Here is a 24,412-nt window from a genome sequence, read left to right as displayed (position 1 = left end):
ATTCTGGGCCACAGTTATATTTGCTTGAGGAAAGAACAGAGGAAAAAGCTGTTATTTTTAAGAGGTGAAAATCTCTGGATTAAATTCCTGCCTCCATTCTGGCTCCAATTCTCTAGTGAGTCCAAAATATCTCCTTTAGGAGAGGCCAGAGAGAGCACCAAGCTGCAAGCATTTAGCAAATACACATTCAGTTTTCACTCCATTTGCAGTTGTGAGATGTTAACTTTTAAATCCTTTAAACCTCTTTCTTTTGTGTAACTAGATTGTGAAGTGAAGTGAAAGTTGCTCAGTCATGTCCAACTCTGCGACCCCATGGACTATACAGTTCATGGAATTCTCCAGGCCAGAATACTGGAGTGGGTAGCCTTTCTCTTCTCTAGGGGATCTTCCCAACCCAGGGACTGAACCAAGATCTCCCACATTGCAGGCAGATTCTTTACCAGATGAGCCACAAGGGAAGCCCAAGAATACTGGAGTGGGTAGCCTATCTCCTCTCCAGCAGATCTTCCCGACCCAGGAATCAAACCAGGGTCTCCTGCATTGCAAGCAGATTCTTTACCAACTGAGCTATCAGGGAAGCTTAAAACCAAATTATATTCTAGGATGAACTTTCTGCATTAAAGGGTGCTTAGACCTAGTACTCTTGCCTGGAGAATCCCATGGACAGAGGAGCCTGGTAGGCTACAGTCCATGGGGTCGCACAGAGTCGGACACGACTGACGCGACTTAGCAGCAGCAGCAGTAGCAGTAGACCTAGAGAAAAACCTCTAGTCTGGCAGCAGTGGAATTTGAACCCATGACTCTGAAGAGACTGGAGCCTAAATCCAGCACCTGAGACTGCTCAGCCATGCTACTTGATTGCAAAACTGAATTTTTAAGACTAAGCCCAAGTTTAATTATTTTTAAGGGTAGCGTGGGCTTTCCTCTCTGCTATAGCTGGTACAAACCCACCCTAGTTTCCTCACAATATGCACTTGAACTGCCTGTTCTCTGTAGGACCTTAATTCTTTCTCAGGAATCCCGCTGGTTGTCTATGGCTGCCAGAATGAAAGATTTGGTGGTTGTGGCTCTGTTCTGGATATTGCCTCTGCTGATCTACCGAGTACTGGGAAACCATTTCAGGTAACATGAACTGTTATACTTTTTCTTTCTAATTACTCTTATCTCACCTACGGGGCTTGCGGGTAATTAGCATGTTGTCAGTACACCAAGGAGCCATGACTGAACCAGGTGGGTGCTGGGAACCTCTGGTCAAGGTCAGGGATGCCTCAGTGTAAGAACAGCAGGTAATCATTTCCAGGTGAGTGCTTAGCTGTCTTAATGAACAGAATCCCTCCAGAAGGAGAGTTCCAGCCTTCCAAGCTTTCCTCTTCACCAACATCATCAGCTGTGTCTAAGGACCCTACCACGATGGGCCTCTGCCCTCTGCATGTGTGCCTGGCTCCATGCTGTACCAAATTTGCATGGTGCTTAGTCTGTGTTGGTGACTATAGCAGCCATTTACAGTGAATACACAATATTTTTCACAAAGTCAATCATTTTGCTTGATTGCCCTGTACTGTTTTTGGCATCTAGCAATCAATATCTGATTTCATTTTTTTCCCCTGCCTTTTTGATGTTGAAATTTCCCCCAGGCCCAAGAATCCACTTAGAAATTCTACTTTCTCTTTAATTTTGACGCTTCTCCTAGAGTTTTCGTGTTGAAGGCTATAAGCGGAAGGAATTTTTATTTCAGAGTTTGCTCTCTAGACAAACACCAGTTCCCATAAATTGGTTTGATTTTTTTTCTCTCTAAGATGTAAAGTTAATCTTAAAAGTATTATGCTTTAAAAAGAAAAGGACTTAACAAATGCTGGACATGGTCGGTAGTTAACAAAGATCTCAGATTTTCTTGGGAGAATATTAAGTACCTATGAAGGGCTAAATTTGGTTGAATCCCAATAAGAACAAGTTTTGGAAAACATTCTATTTTGAGTTTTCCCAGCTGAACATCGGCTTTCGCAACAAGCCCTGCACTTTTGAGAACAGATAACTTTTACCCTCACATCAGAAAAGAAACCGACATAGGATGGAGAGTAAGCAGTACAGTTAGCTTGATCATTAAAACAATCTGCAAAGTGATTTGCTTTCTTCCAGTCACTTCTATCAGTAACTCAGATTTTGCTTACATAACTCTTTGCAAATGAATCGCTGACTCTGAACTTCATTTATGAGAAAGAGCTGAAGAATTCCTCAAACCTTCTGAGCTGAACAAAGATGAGCCCTTAGATATCAGACATGGGTGGAACATTTCTGTCCCACATGCCAGTGATGTTGCCACTGACATTACCAGTGACCGCATCACGTTGTACACCTTCAGAGGGTGCAGTGTCAAGTCCAGACTCCTTCAAAGGCCTTTATATTTTGACTTCATTTTATTACTTTAATTTCTTTCCTTGTACTCCCTTAATAGTCACCCCTCCTCTATCAGCTGGTTGTCTCACAACCTAAGCTTATTCCTGCTCTTTTCCTGAGATGATCTGCTCAGTCTCTCTAAATATTCTGTAATATTAAGTTTCATCCCCCTACTGAATCCCAATTTCTTGTTCTTTCACATGTTGATCTTTTCTCTGAAAGAATCAAAGATAGAAGAAACTGAACACTTTAAAAAAATCCTCTGTAGTAAGGATCGACTAGTTTTTTCTATAAAAAGCCTGAGAGGAAATATTTTAGCTTTTGTGAGCCACTTATATCTTTGTCACATTTTTTTTTAACGCTTTAAAATATAAAAACCATTCTTGGCTGACCATTTCTAGCTGTGGACTGCCAACCTGAGCTCTATAGAATCAAACATGTCATGGGCCCCTGTTAAAGAGCAGCAGATAAAAATAGCTTCCTGCTCAGTGAGCACTCACAATGCGCCAGGTGTTTTAATTAGCAGGGGTTATGTTGTCTAAGCTCATTTTGTTGTCATTCTTCATGTGCTGAGTCATGTTCGGCTCTCTGCGACCCCATGAATCACAGCACGCCAGGCTTTCCTGTCCTTCACTATCTCGCAGAGCTTGTTCAAACTCACGTCCATTGAGTCAGTGATGCCATCCAAGCATCTCATCCTCTGTGGCCCCTTTCTCCTGCCTGCAGTCTTTCCCAGCATCAGGGTCTTTTCCAGTGAGTCAGCTCTTCGCATCAGGTAGCGAAAGTACTGGAGCTTTAGCTTCAGCATCTGTTCTTCCAATGAATATATTCAGGGTTGATTTCCTTTAGGGTTGACTGGTTTGATCTCCTTGCTGTCCAAGGGACTCTCAGGAGTCTTCTCCAGCACCACAGTTCCATAGCATCAGTTCTTCAGTGCTCAGCCTTCTTTATGGTCCAACTCAGTACATGACTACTGGAAAAACCATACCTTTGACTATCTAATCTCATTTAATTTTCATAAAATCCTTTTGGGTTAATTGCTATAATTACCTATATTTTACACATGAGGGAACCGAGGCCCAGAAAGTTGCCGTATCTTACCCAAGATCACGTAACTAGTAGGTGCACTGGGATCACACAGTTAGTTGATTGAAAAATAATAATGAGTTGGTTAGAGAGTGATGTTTAATTGAGGTCTTTTTTTTAGAAATATACTCCCTTACTGATTTTACTAATATCCATGAGGCGTATTAACGTTATCTGAAATATGTTTACATAATGATGAATGTGTTGCCGTTTTTATGGAATACAGCACACGTTTTCCTTGGCCTGTGTTCATTCTCAGCTTTCTTATTTCATCAGTGCACCCCTGGCTATCGGGCTGAGGAGGCAGTGGAGATGTTAAAGACCTTCTACAAACAAGAAAATCCAAATGGTCAGTTTTCCCCTACTGTGTACACGTACTCAGTCAGTATGAAGTGAGTCTGCGTGGGCCTACCACTTCATTTTCTCTTTCTTTTCTATTCTTTTCACAGCACCAAAATCAAAGGTTCGAAAAAAGGAATGTCACAAATCCTGAACTTGTTCTAATGAAAGACTCATGCCCCTGGGATGACATTCGTGGACAGAAAGCTGTTGACATTGTTGAAGCGTATGTTTATATATTGTCTGTAATTCGCGGGAAAATGGTTTCTCATCATTTGCTCTGTTAAGGGAACAAATGAGCACTTTTTAAAAGGCTAACAGTTGCAAACAACTCCTAACTTTTCCACAAGCTGAAAGACCATTTTTAAGAAAGGGAAAAGTTAAAGATTGAGGTTTTAGAAATTAGTAAGCAGTGCCTGTTCTTTATGCCAAAATCATTATGCCTGGTCCGGGAATGTACTGACTTTCAGAAGATGTGTATCCAGACTCAGCTACCTGGTGTGTCCACCTGGAGAGCATCACCCTACAGACACCTGCTCCAGGCCTTTCAGACTTTAACCCTTCATTCTTGGCAGCCACCGTGTTCTCCCAGGTTGCGTGTATGTGGGGGAGGGAGACTTCCTTGGAAGTTGTATTAATATATGAATCATATACATATTGGGTCATGATTCTGTGGTCCTTAGAAGAGATCTTTGCTTTTATAAAGCATTTAGAGAAAGTGCATACTTTTAAAATACATGTTCATCATTTAACAGCATAGTACTGCTATCATAAAACCTTATTCATGCCTTCTTTGAAGATGAATAGTCTTAAAAGTAAAAGATATGCCTAAGTGGATGACTCGTTCTTTGTTATCCAGCAACTCTACTGTGCCAGGCTCTGTTCATTCACTGAAGTGAAAGTTGCCTGGTCGTGTCCAACTTTGCAGCAACCCCATGGACTGTAGCCCTTCAGGCTCCTGTGTCCATGGAATTCTCCAGGCAAGTATACTGGAGTGGGTTGCCATTAGCAAAATGAAGTATCCTGCCCTCATGGAGCTCCTAGTCTAACAGGAGGAGACAGACAATCATAATAGATTATACAGTATGTTAGAGGGTGATAAGAATTTTGGCAAAAAGAAAAAGAACAAGGCAGAGAGGGTGGGCAAGCCCCTCAGTAGGAGGAATGGTTGCAGGATTAAATAGAATGATTCATTATATCTGAAATCAAGCACAGCTATTTCTCTATGAAAACCCAGATTTAGAATTTAAAATCTAGAATGTAAAAGTGACTTCCATGCAATCCAGTGGTTAAGACTGAGTTTCCACTGCAGGTAGCAAGGGTTCCATCCCTGGTTGGGAAACTAAGATCCCACATGCCATGCAGCGTGGCCAAAAAAAAAAAAAATCTAAAATGTAAAAGTGTGAGCACAGCCCTAGAAAGGGTGTCCACAGCAGGAAGTTCGGATACTCACCTTCCTGACTAGCAGGGGTTGCCACTATGAACCTCAGTTTTGCAGAGCCTCTTGGGGATGCTCTGTGTCTGCCCAGAAGGGGGCCTCGCTGTTCCATCAGAAACCCAGCTCCAAGCCTTGGAAGGCAGCTCCTTCTCGGTTGCATTTCTTCAGTGGATTGATTTCCCTGATGCAAAGCATCTGTATTTGTTGGTTCTGCCATTTGAGTGATGTCTCTGACTTGTTTGTTTTGAATTGCATTACAGGCTGGAATGTAATTGTTGTGAAAGGATTTTTATATTGCCGAGAGTAGCAGCTAATCACGGTTACATGCTACAGAGGGTTTATAATGGCATGGTTTTGTACATGTATGTCTTTAACTGCATTTGAGAAGTTTTATGGAGAAGAATATGCATGATTTTAAATCTATAATAATTTTGCATGTACCTTCCATTAAATTTCACCTACTTTAAAATTGATCTTCGCATTAAATTTTAGTGCTATGACTAGTTTATACACTTTTGCCATTGGTCCTGATTCATTTCTGCTTCTTAGGCTTTTCTGCAAGTGGACTTCATTGTACTTATTGTCTTCGTGTCATTTTCTTGGGGATTATTTGCAGACAAAAAACCTGAGAGCTTTTTTTCTGGGGAGTACCACCCCGTAAGTTCAGCCACACATCTTATGTCAAGTAAGTTCTTGGTGTCAGTCCCTTAGTCGTGTCTGACTCTTCGTGACCCCATGGACTGTAGCCCATGAGGCTCCTCTGTCCCTGGGATTCTCCAGGCAAGAATACTGGCGTGGGTTGCCATTTCCTTCTCTAGGGGATCTTCCCTACCCAGAGAGTGAACCTGGATCTCCAGCATTGCAGGCAGACTGTTTACCGACTGAGCCACCAGGGAAGCTTAAAACCTCTAAGTTATTGGTAAACATTGTTAAATAAAATTACTGATTGAAATCTGGGGGAAAATGAGTAATGAGAGTATCTGGGATACAAAGCCAAAGCCAAAAATAGTATCTGGGTTTTTTAACCCAGAGATAGTCACTACTAAAAGGATCAAGAAAATAATAGAACTATAAATAGGGAAGGATACAAAAGACTTACCAATATACATATGTTCTTTGCTGTTTTGAAGAATGTGTAAGTATTCCAAATTCCTAAGCATCCTGAAGGAGATCAGTCCTGAGTGTTCATTGGAAGGACTGATGTTGAAGCTGAAACTCCAATACTTTGGCCACCTGATGTGAAGAGCTGACTCATTTGAAAAGACCCTGATGCTGGGAAAGATTGAGGGCAGGAGAAGAAGGGGACGACAGAGGATGAGATGGTTGGATGGCATCACCGACTCAATGGACAGGGGTTTGGGTGGACTCTGGGAGTTGGTAATGAACAGGGAGGCCTGGCGCGCTGCAGTTCATGGGGTCGCAAAGAGTTAGACACAACTGAGCGACTGAACTGAACTGAAAATTTTAATTTTGGTTATTGTCTTTTTGATTCTTTCTCTACCAGGTGAGTTATAGAGTAGTCTCTCCTAAATGTTTGGTCTTAGGCATTGCTTTGACGAACAATCAGTTTGAATAACGTACTGTAGACTGGGCGTGGGCACCTCCAGCTCGCCCGGCACCACTGTGGGCTCACACATGAAGGCTGTGGGATTTGACAGCAGTTAAGCAGTGATAGTGAGGATGTGTGATAAGGTGGTCCTGCTTCGTCAATCGCCGCGCATTCTCTAGCTCCATAGACATGGCTTAAAGTATCATTCCATTTCAAAAGATTGAATCCAATTGATTGATACTGATGGAGTGTGTCTAAGAGGCCAGCTGAGAGATTTGCTTTGTGTATGAGATAATTCTGCAAGTTGTGGGATGCAGAAAGATTTTAGAATCACAGCTTTGTTTAGAGAAATTAGTGGGAAATGATTGCATCTGAGTTGCTAGAGTATCCAATGGTTACTGGTCTGTACCCTGGACTCTGTACACTGGGTGGTGTGTAATGCTTTGGCAGGCTTCAATCACTGATAAAAGATCATGTTAAAATATCTTTGTGCTTTCTTGTGACTTGGCACAAGCATCCCTTCCTATGTTGTATTTGGAACATCATGGAGAGAAAACAGATAGCCAAGAACTCCAATGTAGGCTAGAACTGTTAATTTTTCTTTAAATGCTATTTGGAAATAATTTCAAACTTAGAGAAAAGTTGTAAAACTAGCTATATGTCCCTTATTCTTTAAACCTATTAAGATTTTTTTACTTTTAGATTTATCATTTGATTTCTATTTTTCTCTTTCTAAATATAGATATATACATAAAACATATATATATAAAATAATATATGTATATATATTTTTCTGAACCATTTAGTAGAAAGTTACATATATCATATTGATACACTCCTATATTGCTTAGCGCTTATTCGCTTTGCTCAGTCGTGTCCGACTCTTTGTGACCCCATGGACTGTAGCCCGTCAGGCTCCTCTATCCATGGAATTTTCCAGGCAAGAATACTGGAGTGGGTTGCCATCTCCTTCTCCAGGGTATCTTCCCCATCCAGCGACTGAACCCGCATCTCTCACATCTGCATTGTCAGGTGGATTCTTTACCACTGGCACCACCTGGGAAGCTATATAAGAGCTTCTTTTATATATATACTCATATAGTGCTTATATAATCATGGTATAGTTATTGACTTCTGTAAATTTAACATTCTATTTGTATTCCAGTTTTGGCAGTTGACAACATTCTTTAGAGAATCTTCCCCACTCCCCTGCAATATCAGATCCATTCTAAGGTCAGAGTTTGCATTTGATTGTCAAGTATCTTTAGCTTCTTTTATTCTAGAACATTCCCACAGCCTTCGTCTCGTGACATTTAAAAAATAATGCAGCCCTTCTGCCCTCACCTCCTTTTTATTTTTTAATATTGGTGTTTCCTCATGATTAGACACAGGTTATGCATTCTAGGTGATAAGATGTTCTTCTCAGAGTGTCACATCTGGAGGTCCCCAAAGGCCATCTGTCCCTCACTGGGGATGTTAATTTTAGTCACTGGGTGAAAGTGTTATCTGATTTCTTTGCTATATAATTACTACCCCCCCCCCCCCGCCCCACAACACTCCCTTGCAAAGAATATGCAGTCTGGGGAGGAACTGTTACATTTTTTTTAAAGAAAATGTATTTGACACTGATGGGAAGAAAATTAATGATTTATATTTCAAAGCAACTGTTAAATTATTTGATTGTGTTCTTCCTCTTTTAGTATGTCTGCCAAAATTTATAAAATTCTTCACAAAATTCTTTTCCTAATAATATTTAAATAGGGATGTCTTAAAAATCAAAAGGCAACCTTAGATATAAGTTCTTTCCTAATCTTTTCCTCAGCAGCACAAATAATTCTATCAATTTAGTTATATATCTGATAAGACAGAGTCTTGGAAAAATAGGTCTAAGATGTTTCTGGCTTCACAGATGGCCTACAATGGTCCAAGAGGATCTAGGTAGGTAGCCGTTTGTCATAAAATGTGAGTTCTCTTGGGTTTCCATAGAGATATCTAGACTTAAAATGTTTTAAGCATTGCTACTTTCAAAATGACTATCAGTAAAAATAGCAAAAGCCAAGGCTCTTTTTTAAAAAAAAATTAAATATTTTTTAAAGTAGTGAGTTTCCTGTTTAAAAATCCGTGTTGAAGCCAAAGCTGTCCTTCCCAGTCATTCTGCCTCAACTGGTCTTGAAGAGCCCTGGGGAGACAAGGCATCAGGAACTGCTCTCCCTGCCTTTTGGCAAGGAAATGAGACTACACTGACCTCATCTATGAAGAAAACTGCCAACTATTTTCTTCCTCCGAAAATCGTTAATTGCGTGGTGAGGAAAGGGGTGGTGGGTGACGTTATTTTTCTGGTAAGACTGGCATATGTTCCGGTGAAAGTTTGACATCTTTAGGATATTTGTTTTTTCAAGTCGAGTTAATAAAAGCAGGCTCATGGGGTTATTTCTCACCTTATTTTTAAGTGATCTTTGGGCTCTCTACCACGTATCCATGACTACTAATGAGACCTCGTGATGTGGTTGAGGAAGCATAAACTTGGGAATCTCTAGAGTAGGATCTGGACAACTCAGGTTGCTGTTTGAGTACCACTCACAAGTCAGAAATGGTTTTAAGCTTTTAAATGGTTGGAATAAAATAAAAAGGCAATTTTAGTGACCCATCAACATATGAAATTCAGTTACATATGAAAATTCAACAAATGAAAATCAGTGACCATAAATTCAGTTTTGCTGGGACAGAGTCATACCCATTTGATTCCGTATTGTCTGGGGCTACCTCTGTGCTATAGTGGCATAGTCGAGTAGCTGTGACAGAGACCTGTGGTTCCCACTTCTAAAGTATTGTTTCTGGCCCTTTAAGAAAATGTATCCTACCCGCCCTGGTCTAGAGAATATAAAATGTTGAGATTGGATTTCTAAGGTGCTTATTCAAGTTCTGTGACTTTGGAACTGAATCACATGGTTCATCGCACAGCTGTGGTGAATTGCTTCAGTACTGTGATTCATTCTTTAAGTCGGTTTATAAATATGAAAGAGAGATCCAAGACACTAAAGTATAAAATATTTTTCTTGGCTTAGAATATTTTGTTTCTTTACATACACTTTAAGAGAGTGTCGAGGAGAAAAGATACTTTATCATTTTATTTGAGTTTAGAATAAAAAATAAATTTTATTCTTCGTCGTCTTATTAAAAATGTTAGCAAATATTTATCACTTTTAAGAACTGTGACTATAATTTTGGAAATCTATTGGACCCTTTTAAAAAGCTGGATTTAAACAAGAACCATCTCCATACCATTCCCATCACTGCGCTTTCCCTAATTTTCTTGGGGAACAAGCTTGATAGCCCTTTGCTGCTAGAATCACATATATAGTTTGAGGAAAAGACAAAAAATAAATATTTATTAGGTATTGTGTGTGCATGTTTTGTTTTTACCGAGCTTTGAGTTCAGAACAAAGTCTTATGCATAATAGATGTGTGTGTGCTCAGTTGCTCGGTCGTCTCCGACTCTTTGTGACCCCATGGACGAAAGCCCACCAGGATCCTCTGTCCATGGGATTCTCCCAGCAAGAATACTGGAGTGGGTTGCTATTTCCTCCACTAGGGGATCTTCCTGACCCAGGGTTTGACCCCGTGTCTCCCTTTTTGCAGGCAAATTCTTTAACACTACACCACCTGAGACTCCCAATAGATAGAAACTATGTCAATTCTAAATTGCACAGTAAAGAAGTATTTGAGGCAGACTTCATGTAGAAGGAGGGACACTGTATCTTGAAAGGCAAGTAGGATTTGAGAAGGCAGGGGAGAGGGTGAAGGGCAGCATATGCAATATTAGAGTAAGGAAGAGACAGTGGTGTGAAGACCCAGGCAAGGGATGTTTGGACCAAGTTATAAAGATCCCCTGCTACCTTGTGAGAAGGGGTCGTTTTTCATTCTTTCTCTGATATGAGTGATTTCATGCTCCTTCCTGAGTATGTGTGGTTGGGGGAGGGGACTGCCAAGGGCAGAAGTTCTGACCCTACTGTCACTGAGGTAAAGCGACTGGAATCTCACATCAGGAGGCAAGATCTGAACTGTGGGGACGGAATGTGTCAGAAACAGACGCTAACATTTACATCAAATGTGTGCCCGGCTCTTTTCATATGTTGCCCAGTAAACCTGCCATCAACCCTAAGAATCGGTACGGTGATCATCTCTGTTTCCACCCAGGAAGCTGAGGCACAGGGAGGTTCAGTACCCTGTCCAGAGTCGCAGAGCACTGAGTATTTGTATCGGTTAGAATAGACTAGTTTATGCCACAGGAACAACCCTCACATTTTAGTGACTTAAAACAAGTATTTAACTCTCTCCCGTTTTGCTTCAGGTCAGGCCCAGGGCTTGGGCCACCATCTGGAACATGGTCAGTCATGGTGGCGGGGAGGGGAGAGGATGGCAAGCAGTGAAGCGGGGCTTCCCCCTCGATTGTGCCTGCACAGCCTGGGAGCGCGTTAAGGGCAGTGGTGAATCTGCACTCCTAGTAAGCTTCCGGGTGATTCCTATACTGCTGGACCGTGGGCCACTCGAGTAAGGAGGGCTTACTGCCTTTTGCCCGGAAGAGACTCATCTCTTCTCACATCGGAGTTAAAGTCACACAGACACGCCCAACTTCAAGGGGGCAGGAAATGTAATCCGTCTATCTTAGGAGGAGCAGAAATGGTAATATTTGTGAACAGGCCTCATGAAGAATAGGAAGACGTGAAGCTAGGATTTGAATTCATGCAGGCTGTCTCCAGAGTGCATGCTTTTTCTTTTATTTTTTTAAAAAGACTTCTGTTTTCATGTTTACTTTCCCAGATTTTATTTTACATTTTTAACCATTTTAAAAAAATTGAAGAGTAGTAAATGCACAATATTGTGTTCGTTTCAGGTGTATAGCAAAGCGATTCATGTGTATTTGTATATCTATATATATCTATTCTTTCCAGATTCTTTTTCATTATAGGTTATTACCAGATATTGACTATAGTTCCCTTTACTGTATAGTAGGTCCCTGTTGTTTATCTGTTTTGTATACAGCAGTACATGCTGTTCAGGGAAGGCAACGGCAACCCACTCCAGTACTCTTGCCTGGAGAATCCCATGGACGGAGGAGCCTGGTGGGCTGCAGTCCATGGGGTCGCTAAGAGTTGGACATGACTGACGCGACTTTGCAGCGGCAGCAGCAGCAGCAGTACATGGTGTTAGTCATCACTCCGTACAATCTTAGGTGTCGATCCATTTGCTATGGAGAAAGCTCAGAACGGTGGTGGGCACCCAGGTGGGGCAGCCCTCAAGACTGATCAGTTGCAGTCTACTTGTGTGACAAGTGTCAGGTGTCCCAGGTAGCCTCATGTCAAAGGCAGCGATTCTCAACGTGGTGTCGCAACTCTGTGAAATGTTTCAATACATTTTTTTTTCTTAATAGTGTGCTGACATTTCTGAATTATTTATTTTTGTTCAAAGCATACCTTAGAGTGGATTCAAGCCTTTCTCGATGACACTGTCTCTCATCTAATACTCTGCTGTGCTTTCTTGTTTTGGAGAAGGGGCAGGGTTAAAGCCAGCATTCAGGGAATTGTGCACGAGCCTGAGAATGCCCCCGGGGATGTGTTCACACACCATTCATCATGTGTGTTTGTGCAAAGTGCTGGAGTTGCCGGTCTGGAGGAGTCCTAGGCTTGGGGTCAGCATGACAAACTCAGTTCCCATCTGGTGGTGGCTGAGAAGCAGCCTGTCTGAGCCTGCAGCCTAGTCCCATGCCTAGAAACTTCCAAGATGGTCCTTAAAAACTGGTAATTGTGGGAGTGAGTGGTGGATTTCAGCCTACATTAGAGTCTTTATTATTTTTCTTGGTAATCTTCCCATCATCTTTTTAAAAAGATTATTTATTTTTAATTGGAGGATAATTGCTTTACAATGTTGCATTGGTTTCTGCCATACATCAGCATGAATCAGCCATAGGTATACATATGTCCCCTCCCTCTTGAACCTCCCTTTCACCTCCCACCCTCTAGGTTGTGCCAGAGCACCCGTTTGAGCTGTCTGTGTCATACAGCAAATTGCCACTGGCTGTCTACTTTACGTATGGTAATGTATATGTTTCAGTGCTATTCTCTCAATGTCCCACTCGCTCCTTCCCCCACTGTGTACACAAGTCTGTCTCTCTTGCTGCCTTGCAAATAGGTTAATCAGTACCATTTTTCTGGATTCCACATACATGCATTAATACATATTTGTTTTTCTGACTTACTTCGCTCTGTGTAATAGGCTCTAGGTTCATCCACCTCATTATAACTCTCTTTAAATGGGGCAAAGAGACGTGGGTTCCTTACAGCACAGAACTGAGTGAACGTCACACCTCCTTTGACCTTCCAGAAAGATCACAGAAAGCCCAGCTCTTATTCCCGCAGCAGCCCACTTTGCAATCATCTCCCAGGCTGAAGCAGAGATGAATTCATCAGAAACATCAGTTTCTGCAAGGCCCTGACCACCTTACAGAAAACCTGACCTGCAAATGACATTTGTTTCTTCCGTCCTCTAATATTGCATATGCTGCCCTTCACCCTCTTCCCTGTTGTCCCAAATCCTACTTGCCTTTCAGAGTACAGCCAGTGTCCCTCCTTTTCCATGAAGTCTGCCTCAGATAAAATTTGAACCACCCCCGCTACAAAGGAGACGGAGGTACATATCAGTTTTATATAATAATTAGAGATGAGACTTCAGAATTAACCCATTAAGCTAGTTGATTTCAATCAGCAATCTGAGAAAATGGGCCTTGACAGTTTTTCTTTTGGAAAATCAAAATTGCCATGTTGAAAAATGCTTTCACCCCTGCCCACTTTATCTGTCATTAATCATGGAAAGAGCTGAAGGAAACAGATTGCTTCTCCAGAGGCACTTTTTTCATGTAATGCATGTAGTTCAATTAAAATATGCAGATGAATGCAAAGTTAATAATTAAGGGAACAGAAGAAACAAAGTCTTGCTATTTTTATTAATTACTTAGGCTGAAACCTACAGTATGACTTGTTTAAATTAACGAAACAGAATTCTACTGCTCGATCATTCTAATCCTTGTCCTAAAATGTACTATCAGTCATCTTTCTCAGCTGTTAGTGCCCTTTGGCAAAAGGCCTATCCCTCCATTAGTTGGAGCTTTCCAGATGGCTCAAGGGTAAAGAATTCACCTGCCGATGAAGGAGATGCAGGAGATGAGGTTCGATCCCTGGATCGAGAAGATCCCCTGGAGGAGGAAATGGCAGCCTACTCTAGCATTCTTGCCAAGAAAATCCCATGGACAGAGGAGCCATAGGGGCGCAAAGAGTTGGACAGGACTGAGCAGCAGAGCACACACACACTCCATCAGTAAGGCTGACTTCCCAGGAAAGTACTTTCAACTTTTAATATAGCCTCAGCTGACATTGCTAGAAAGCCATTTCTTTCAATGACATTTCTATATTGGAGGCCTCAGTAAGTTAAGGATGTCAGCTTGATTTTTATATTGGCAATGTTCACCATCTTGATTCAACGGCTAAACCATTTCAGGAAAGATGGAACTTCTTCCTGACCTGAGAAGAATTCCATTTTCTTGGTTATGAGCTCTGTGGCCAGAATGGCCCAGGGAACCTTGCAGGCCCGCCACCTTCATTGTGGGATTTCCTCCTCAGATGAGCCCAAGACTCCACACAAAGGTTTTTTCCTGTTTTTCCTACCCTAAGCACATTTTATCAACTTCATAATCCTCAAGCATGACTGTACTCTTCCCTTCAGAGTCTTGCAAGCTCCATGAAAGCTTTTCTAACATCTCCAGCCCACAACGACCGTTTTCTTCAAACTCCTATTTAGTGTCACATAGTTTAATAGTCAACTGGCTGCTAATTACAGTAATTAGATTGTAAGCTCCTCAAAAGCAAGGATTTAGCCCGATGCTGGGCCCAGAGGTGGTTTTGGTCAGTGCTGACTGACTGATGGATTTGCATTTCTGGATGGTTTCCAGCCAGCAGGACAAATGGGTGAATTAGCACGGTTCAGAGTGCCCTGTCGGCTGGCTGAGCGCGCCCTCCATCTTTGTGTGCTTTGCCAGAGGCCACTGGTCACTGCCGGGCAGCCCGGAGAGCATCACCTAGACCCCTGATGATTTCTTCCATCTCCTTTCTTCTCATTTAAAAACCTACATTTTGAGCTGGGGCTTGCCATTTCCCAGTCCCAGATTTGAGAAGTCAGGAAGAGGCAGTGGGAGAGAGGGGCAGAGAGGTAAACATTTTAGGTCTGTTTTGCTAGAACCTTACTTTCCTGTGCAGGCATCACACATAAAATGAGGACACGTTGCACATTTCAGAGTGAGGAAAGTGCTGTGCAGAGATTGATTTATACAACTTTTTTTTTTCAAGATTAGTCCAGAAGCTGGATTAATATTTTAATCGTATTCTCTTGAGAGGAAAAGGCAGCTGGTGAAATTGTTGGAGGTGACATGCCAATCTACATAGAAACCAAGTGTGGTTTGGAGACCACCATGGAAATAATAACTTCAGTCATTAAGTGGAGAATGAAAGGAAGAAAGAAACCAGATAAGTTTTCCAGGATCAAGAAGTTATTTTTATTATAAACTAACCTTAGGGAGACCATAGGCTTTATTATTATTTTAACATTTAAATTCAAATACTGATGGCTTTATCTTTTCACTGCTGATTACTCTTGGCAGAGTTAGCCATGAGGGCTATAGAAAATCTTTCATCTTTTTCTTTTTAAGTTACCATTTTAATTGTGTATATAAACTCAGTTGTGCAGGCAAAGCCTGGCAGGGAGCACACAGTGTCACAATTTGTGTCTTGATATAGAATTTCTCTCTTCCTGTGAACTTGGCTTCCCAAGGTCTGAATTCTAACAGTTGGTACAAATTCACTGGCATCCTGAAATCTAAAGGAAGAGGTCTTTCTCTCTGTCTTTTTGTTTGTCTATCTGTTTTCTTGCAGACACAAGTAACACAAAAGTTTTACAACTGTCTGTAGCTGGCATTAACACTAAGCATCTGGAATATAACGTGTTGGGCTCTGGGAAATGCAGTCTTTTGCTTGGGAGCTTCCCTCAGTTGGAAATTGATGTTTAGATTGATACTGGGAATTTGTGCTTTCGAAATTTGTGAAATTAAGGCTGGTACTGTGATGTTCGGGTGTGTTTTGTTGACCCTTAGGTATTTCAGAAGAGAAGAAAATGAGAGCCTTAGGCTTGAAATGATCAAACTTTGAAGGTGTTAAGGCTCTCCTCCAATTACCCTGGCAGATGGCCCAGGGGGCAGCTGCTAACAGAGGATCGCAGATTCCACCCAAAGGCCTGAATACCATCTCTTCTGCCTGGAACTGAGTCAGTAAAAGGAAATAGGGTTGGGCAGAATTTTGGACTAAAATTTCTCTGTAGCAGCAACAGATTGAACTGAAAATAGGAGAAAGTTTGTATTGTTAACTTTTACAAGGTGGCAGTCAATTTCGGGAATTTTACAGCGCTGGCATATTGTTTGGGCCATATTTTCATCTGGAGCTTATTGTCCACCCTGCTTGGTTAGATAGCATAGCTGAGCAGGACCCAGGAGGAGCGAGAATTGAGGCTGACTGTGGCACTGGGGCTAATGCAATTAATATCCTGACTGTTTCAGCAGTTTTGGGGGCCACAATAGAGAGACAATCATAAAACCCCTGAAGAAATAACGTGGCCTACTCTTTGACTCTTGGAGGATACAGAAGAAGAGAATTTAGGAGCCAACATGGAGGAAGTAGCTCCATGAAGGAAAGGGTAAGCCTTTTTATGGTTTCTGTCCTGCTCTCTCCTTTCCCGTGGAGGTCAGTAACTCTCAGAGTAGACTGTGGCTCCCACAGTTGACTTCACTGGATTAATAAGAGAAATAGCAAAAAAAAAAAAGGAAGAATGTTGATGTCTAAAAGAAGGCAAGTCACTTGTCTATTCATGTTACTGATTGGTTAGGTGAAGGGCATTCAATTTGTCTTTGTGCTAATGGGCAGAGTTATAGGGCAAAGTTAGAAGTCACTTTGGACTCTTTCTCAAAGCTCTGAAGGGAGCTAGGTGAAATGGCATGGGGACTGCTGAGAAACATCAATGGCTTAAGCCACATTCATGGAAGAGAAGATACACGTTCTGGAGGTGGGCTCAGTTGTGTTAGGCTCTTTGTGACCCAAGGACTGTAGCCCACCCTCTGTCCATGGAATTCTTCAGGCAAGAATACTAGAGTGGGGTGCCATTTCCTACTCCAGGGGATCTTCCTGACTTAGGAGATTGTACCCAAGTTTCTTGCATCTCCTGCATTGGCAGGCATAACTAGCGCCACCTGGGAAGCCCATGTTTATGGAGAGTTCAATACTAATATTTTGTATCCAGTCCTATTAGGCTCACCTGACTTAGACAGTAGTGTTCTCTGCGATCCAGCCTAGTTAGAAATGGAACTGACAGAACATGGACTCATCTGTTAGAATAACTAGTAATTGCTGATATTTATTGACTTTATCATGTGCCAGGCATTGCTGTGAGAAGCTTTGCAGCTATTACATGATCTTGCAGCAATGTTGAAGGTTACTATTCTTTTTCCCACTTAAGGAGTGAGTGAATTTAATGTGCTCAAGATCACAGAGCAAGTAAGGGGCAGAACCAGAACTTAAACTCCAGAGCTCCATTTCCTCACCATCACACTGAACTATTTCAAGAATATTACCCGAATAGGAAAAGAACCAGAAGGATGAGGATTGTTCATCCCTGCCCAGCCCTCCGCTGGAACAAAAAATCATAACTTGAGTTTATTCATGAGCCTAGACTTTGGCTTCTCTCAGTGGGTTGTAAATATGAATGTCTTTCTCTACTCTGTGTGTGTGGGGTTTTTTGTTTGTTTTGTTTTGTTTTATGTTTTTAAAAAATTTAACAGGTTAATCTTGTAGACAAAAAGAACTGTTTTACTTATACGAACAGATTTCAGGATACTTACAAGCTTAAAAAATAAAACTGCCTGGTTCTTTGCAAAAACTGGAAGTAAAATTGCATGCTTTTTTAAAAAACTTTTCAGTGAGACTGGTTGTGTTCAGGGAGGCTTCTCTGGTAGCTCAGCTGGTAAAGAATCTGCCTGCAATGCGGGAGACCCCATTCCTGGGTCAGGAAGGTCCCCTGGAGAAGGGATAGGCTACCCACTCCAGTATTCTTGGACTTCCCTGGTGGCTCAGCTGGTAAAGAATCTGCCTGCAATGTGGGAGACCTGGGTTTAATCCCTGGGTTGGGAAGATCCCCTGGAAAAGGAAATGGCTACCCACTCCAGTATTCTGGCCTGGAGGATACTTACAAACTTAAAATATAAAATTGCATGGCTCTTTGCAAAAACTGGAAATAAAATTGCCTGATTTTATTAAAAAAAAAAAAACTTTTCAACACAATAGGTTATGTTCAGGATCCACAGATGAACTGCCAATACCTTTGCATATTCTGTAACCGTTTCTCCAAAATAACAATGCACAGAATTATTTTTATTGTTAGAATCATCATTAGGTTCTGTACTAAGTGATTTACATGTATTTTCTCACATTGACATGTATGGATAGGTACCACCATTATGTGTCAGTTGTCTATTGTGATAGCGATGTTATGTAACAAAACCCCACAAAACCTCAGCGGCATATATAAATAGTTATTTATTGCTTATACATGCAGGGTGACTGGTTAAATCGATCTGCCAACCTTGACTGGACTGGCTCACGACCTGTAGGATTTGGTTCAGTGAAGACAGATCTAGCCTGACCTTGGCTGGGATAAGTGGGGGCAATTCAGTTCCTCCATTTGTATCTCTTCTCCGGAAGTCTTGGACTGGGCATGTTCTGTTGTTAACTGCAGAGTGCAAGCTCTGAAAAAGCCTAATTGCATAAGTCCCTTTCAATCTTCTTTTTGCAACATGTCTGTTAATATCTCATTGATCAAAGCAAGTCACATAGTGTAAGGATGTGGAGTAATGCCCTCCATCCCCCTTTAAAGAGCACTGGAAAACAGCATGGCAAAGTGTATAGATACAGGAAATGCTGAACAATTGGGCCCAATTTTGCAGTCTATTACATGTTCTCTTTTTACAGATGGAGAACCTGACAGTAAGTGTCTTGCTTAGGGTCACATAGACAAATTAAGTGGCAGAGCTTGAATTTAAACCTAGGTTTGTCTTTTCACAGAGCTGGAGCTCTTAATGATGTCAGTTCAGTTCAGTCACTAAGTCGTGTCCAACTCTGTGACCCCATGGACTGCAGCATGCCAGGCTTCTCTGTCCATCAGCAACTCCCGGAGCTCACTCAAATTCATGTCCATTGAGTCAGTGATGCCATCCAACTATCTCATCCTCTGTCATCCCCTTCTCCTCCTGCCTTCAATCTTTCCTAGCATCAGGGTCTTTTCCAATGAGTCAGTTCTTCGCATCAGGTGGCCAAAGTATTGGAGCTTCAGCTTCAGCATCAGTTCTTCCAATGAACATTCAGGACCGATTTCCTTTAGGATTGACTGGTTTGATCTCCTTGCAGTCCAAGGGACTCTCAAGAGTCTTCTCCAACACCACATTTCAAAAAGATGTATTATACTAAATAATGTATTATACTATAAATGCAAGATTTAAAAACTAGCCCTGCCTCCAACTCCTTTACAGATCTTTTAATTCCCTTATTACACATCTTAACCAATGAAGACAAAATTCAGCTGTTGATAATATATCATGAAAATGCTGTGAGGAGTAATAAATGTTAGCAGATTCAATGAAGAAGTACTGGGTATTATGATCAAAGAAATACGCAGACTTTTAAATCACTGCCTGACCTCATTTTGCATTTTGTAGTCTTTCAGATCTCTCTCACCAGTCATAGTTGAGAAACATAGTGAGTATAAAATTTCTTAATAATCTCACTCCTACCCCTGTCAAATGATCCTAGCAATGCCTCATTCTGCCTATATTAGCAGTAATTACACATGGAAATTATACCCTATACAAATTTATTTTTCAAAGTAATTTGATAGTAATATTTTTAAGATGATCCAGAAAGTTGTATGTTTTAACAGTTGATGAATGTGGACTCTTAACTGATAAAAAATTAAGTTTTCCCATCAACTGCCCTTTTAACAGACGTGTCCTAGCCTAGTTTTGCTTTGTAACTTGCAGCTACTGTTGTTATTCTTTTTATTAAGTCAATTTTATGGCAAATGTTTTGAAGAAAGTTGAAATTTTTTATATACTTCTGTTGACCCTAAAAGCAAACCAGCAGAAGGGCACATTTAGGTACACTGCCTGCTAACAATGCATTCCTAAAAGAGAACTTTCACGGCATGTCCTTTTGTTCTTGGTCTCCTGGTCCTGTCCTGGACCACTGACAATATAACAGAGACAACCTTCTGCTTCTCAGAAAAGAAATTTTTGTTTTTTTAAACAGAGCTCTGAGGACCACTGAGGATCTGACAGGGTCTTTGTGAGTGCCCTGTGGACCAGAAAGATTTTGAAGATCACCGTGGAAATAAAGAATTAGGAGGAGAGATTAGAAAGAAAAGGGAAGTTTTGAAGAGAGGTGATACTCTAAAGATGATGGGATACTGGTTCTGGAATGAGGGGAATAAGCAAAGCTGATAGTTTGCAATCAATATACAGATGACTGGGGGACACAGAGAAGTTCAATTCAGATTCTTTGTGAACATAAAAACTTGAGGAACTTGTGTATGGGCTATATCTCCTCCTTCTAGAACTTACCATATATATGACACTCCCCTGCTCTCCCACAAGACCATAGACTCAGTGAAGGCAGGAACTGTGTATGTCCTGAGTGGTATAATAACAGGATAGCCCAATGCATCACACTGAGCTTGCACTCCACAAATATCTGTTAGTCAGATATCACAGAATCAGCTAATACTTCTGTTGTTTCTCTCAAGCAAAAACTCAAAAACTACCTTTATCTTGTGTAACAGAAGAATAACCCATGAGTTGGATGTAACGTGGGAATTAAAGAAAACATAATACCAGTCTTTAATTGTGTCCTGAAGGAAATGTTTCTCACTGTGGAAGAGAGAGAAGGAAGGAACATACTGTAAATCAAGAGTGTTCTCCTGATAGCTCTGGTCGTGATCTTGGTCACATGACACATTGGCAGCTTTCCCATTTATAAAATAGAAATAACAAATGATGTGTTGTACTTGGAAATGTTTCAGAACTGCAAGTACCAAATTGATGCGAGGTACTATCATTGGGTAACACACAGTTTAAACTGGAAAGAGGAACTCCAGATACAGAAGCCATGTCTTTTGTCTTTTTCATCTTGCACACAACTGCAGGGCCCAACATGGTTCATGGTCAATAACTGGCACTTCACTTCAGTTCAGTTCAGTTCAGTCGCTCAGTCGTGTCCGACTCTTTGCGACCCCATGAATCACAGCACGCCAGGCCTCCCTGTCCATCACCAACTCCCAGAGTTCACTCAAACTCATGTCCATAGAGTTGGTGATGCCATCCAGCCATCTCATTCTCTGTTGTCCCATTCTCCTCCCGCCCCCAACCTTTCCCAGCATCAGAGTCTTTTCCAGTGAGTCAACTCATCGCATGAGGTGGCCAAAGTATTGGAGTTTCAGCCTCAGCATCAGTCCTTCCAATGAACACCCAGGATTGATCTCCTTTAGAATGGACTGGTTGGATCTCCTTGCAGTCCAAGGGACTCTCAAGAGTCTTCTCCAGCACCACAGTTCAAAAGCATCAATTCTCCGACGATCAGCTTTCTTCACAGTCCAACTCTCACATCCATACATGACCACTGGAAAAACCATAGCCTTGACTAGATGGACCTTTGTTGGCAAAGTAATGTTTCTGCTTTTTAATGTACTGTCTAGGTTGGTCATAACTTTCCTTCCAAGGAGTAAGCATCTTTTAATTTCATGGCTGCAATCAGCATCCGCAGTGATTTTGGAGCCCAAAAATTAAAGTCTGACACTGTTTCCCCATCTATTTCCCATGAAGTGATGGGACCAGATGCCATGATCTTCGTTTTCTGAATGTTGAGCTTCAAGCCAACCTTTTCACTCTCCTCTGTCACTTTCATCAAGAGGCTTTTGAGTTCCTCTTCACGTTCTGCCATAAGGGTGGTGTCATCTGCATATCTGAGGTTATTGATATTTCTCCCAGCAATCTTGATTCCAGCTTGTGCTTCTTCCAGCCCAGCGTTCCTCATGATGTACTCTGCATATAAGTTAAATAAGCAGGGTGACAATATCAGCCTTGACGCACTCCTTTTCCTATTTGGAACCAGTCTGTTGTTCCATGTCCAGTTCTGACAGTTGCTTCCTGACCTGCATACAGGTTTCTCAAGAAGCAGGTCAGGTGGTCTGGTATTCCCATCTCTTTCAGAATTTTCCACAGTTTAATGTGATCCACACAGTCAAAGGCTTTGGCATAGTCAATGAAGCAGAAATAGATGTTTTTTTGGAACTCTCTTGCTTTCTCCATGATCCAGCGGGCGTTGGCAATTTGATCTCTGGTTCCTCTGCCTTTTCTAAAACCTGCTTGAACGTCTGGGAGTTCACGGTTCATATATTGCTGAAGCCTGGCTTGGAGAATTTTGAGCATGACTTTACTAGCGTGTGAGATGAGTACAATTGTGCGGTAGTTTGAGCATTCTTTGGCATTGCCTTTCTTTGGGATTGGAATGAAGACTGACCTTTTCCAGTCCTGTGGCCACCGCTGAGTTTTCCAAATGTGCTGGCATATTGAGTGCAGCACTTTCACAGCATCATCTTTCAGGATTTGAAATAGCTCAATTGGAATTCCATCACCTCCACTAGCTTTGTTCGTAGTGATGCTCTCTAAGGCCCACTTGACTTCACATTCCAACATGTCTGGCTCCAGGTGAGTGATCACGCCATCGTGATTATCTTCGTCATGAAGATCTTTTTTGTACAGTTTTCTGTGTATTCTTGCCACCTCTTCTTAATATCTTCTGCTTCTATTAGGTCCATACCATTTCTGTCCTTTATTGAGCCCATCTTTGCATGAAATGTTCCCTTGGAATCTCTAATTTTCTTGAAGAAATCTCTTGTTTTTCCTATTCTGTTGTTTTCCTCTATTTCTTTGCATTGATCGCTGAGGAAGGCTTTCTTATCTCTCCTTTCTATTCTTTGGAACTCTGCATTCAGATGCTTGTATCTTTCCTTTTCTCCTTTGCTTTTCGCTTCTTTTCTTTTCACAGCTATTTGTAAGGCCTCCTCAGACAGCCATTTTGATTTTCTGCATTTCTTTTCCATGGGGATGGTCTTGGTCCCTGTCTCCTGTATAATGTCATGAACCTCCGTGCAGAGTTCATCAGGCACTCTATCTATCAGACCTAGTCCCTTACATCTATTTCTCACTTCGACTGTATAATCATAAGGGATTTGATTTAGGTCATATCTGAATAGTCTAGTGGTTTTCTCTACTTTTTCAATTTAAGTCTGAATTTGGCAATAAGGAGTCATGATCTGAGCCACAGTCAACTCCTGGTCTTGTTTTTGCTAACTGTATAGAGCTTCTCCATCTTTGGCTGCAAAGAATAGAATCAATCTGATTTCAGTGTTGACCATCTGGTGATGTCCATGTGTAGAGTCTTCTCTTGTGTTTTTGGAAGGGTGTGTTTGCTATGACCAGTGCGTTCTCTTGGCAAAACTCTATTAGCCTTTGCCCTGCTTCATTCCATGCTCCAAGGCCAAATTTGCCTGTTACTCAAGGTGTTTCTTGACTTCTTGGGCTGTGTTTATGGAATTAACAAATGATCCTAAACTGCCACAAAGAATCATAAAGATGATTTCAGGTAGTTATTCTTATTTCTTTGTTCATAGATAGAGATTTTTCACGTATGAGTAGTATCATGCAGTTGAATTATTAGAAACTTATGTAAAATACATAGAGTTGTAAGGCAGAGTTTCTGCCCTCAGGAAACTTCCTATCTCATTGGTACACAAGATTTAATTAGTTACTCTTTCCTCAAATTAAACAGTAATAAAAGACAATGGGAGGGACTTCTGGTGGTCCAGTGGTTAAGAATCTGCGGGGATTCCATTCCTGGTTTGGGAACTGAGATCGTACATGCTGTAGAGCAACTAAGCTGGCAGCTGCAACTACTGAGTGCACACGTTCTGGAGCCCGCCTGCCACAACTAGAGAGTCCATGCGCTGCAGTGAAAATTCTTGCATGATGCAGCGAAGATCACAAGAGCCGCAACTCAGACCCGACCCAGCCAAATAAATAAATATTTTTTTAAAAAAGGCAGTGGGAGAATCCTAGTTAAGTGTGTTTGGATGTAGGGAGAAACATTTACTTGGTCAAGCTAAGAGGAAAAAAAAACATGACTCACGGAAATGAAGAAAATGTGTAAGAACCGCACTCAGGAAGATCACTTCCTGTACCTCCCAGGATCTAAGGGGTGGGGTCAGGACACAGGCTCAGCAGGATCCTACAGTCAGGATGGTTTACTTCTATCCACTTTCTCCTTTGGTCACTCCAATCAGGATTCCTATTCCTGGGAGAGAGAATCCAGTGGGCATGATTAAGGAAAGTCACTCACTCCTTGGGCAAGAAA

At 41.5% G+C, this 24,412-nt stretch overlaps 1 protein-coding gene across 1 annotated transcript in view; it reads left to right on the top strand.

Moving 5' to 3' along the window:
- The window catches only part of ADAT2 (adenosine deaminase tRNA specific 2), a 28,968-nt gene extending 21,789 nt beyond the window's left edge, over positions 1-7,179 (top strand). The window contains exons 4-6 of the mRNA XM_055432950.2: positions 1,016-1,122; positions 3,757-3,829; positions 3,930-7,179. Of these exons, the coding sequence (XP_055288925.1) occupies positions 1,016-1,122; positions 3,757-3,829; positions 3,930-3,973 (224 nt within the window). The 3' untranslated portion in view covers positions 3,974-7,179. The remainder of the gene's footprint in view (positions 1-1,015; positions 1,123-3,756; positions 3,830-3,929) is intronic.
- Positions 7,180-24,412: the final 17,233 nt, after the last annotated feature.

The sequence above is a fragment of the Moschus berezovskii genome, chromosome 10, assembly GCF_049115385.1.
Source record: "Moschus berezovskii isolate FMDL1 chromosome 10, NW_MosBer_1.0, whole genome shotgun sequence".
Lineage (NCBI taxonomy): Eukaryota > Metazoa > Chordata > Mammalia > Artiodactyla > Moschidae > Moschus > Moschus berezovskii.
The sequence above is the reverse complement of the archived record's forward strand: the minus strand, read 5'-3'. Positions and strand labels throughout refer to the sequence as shown.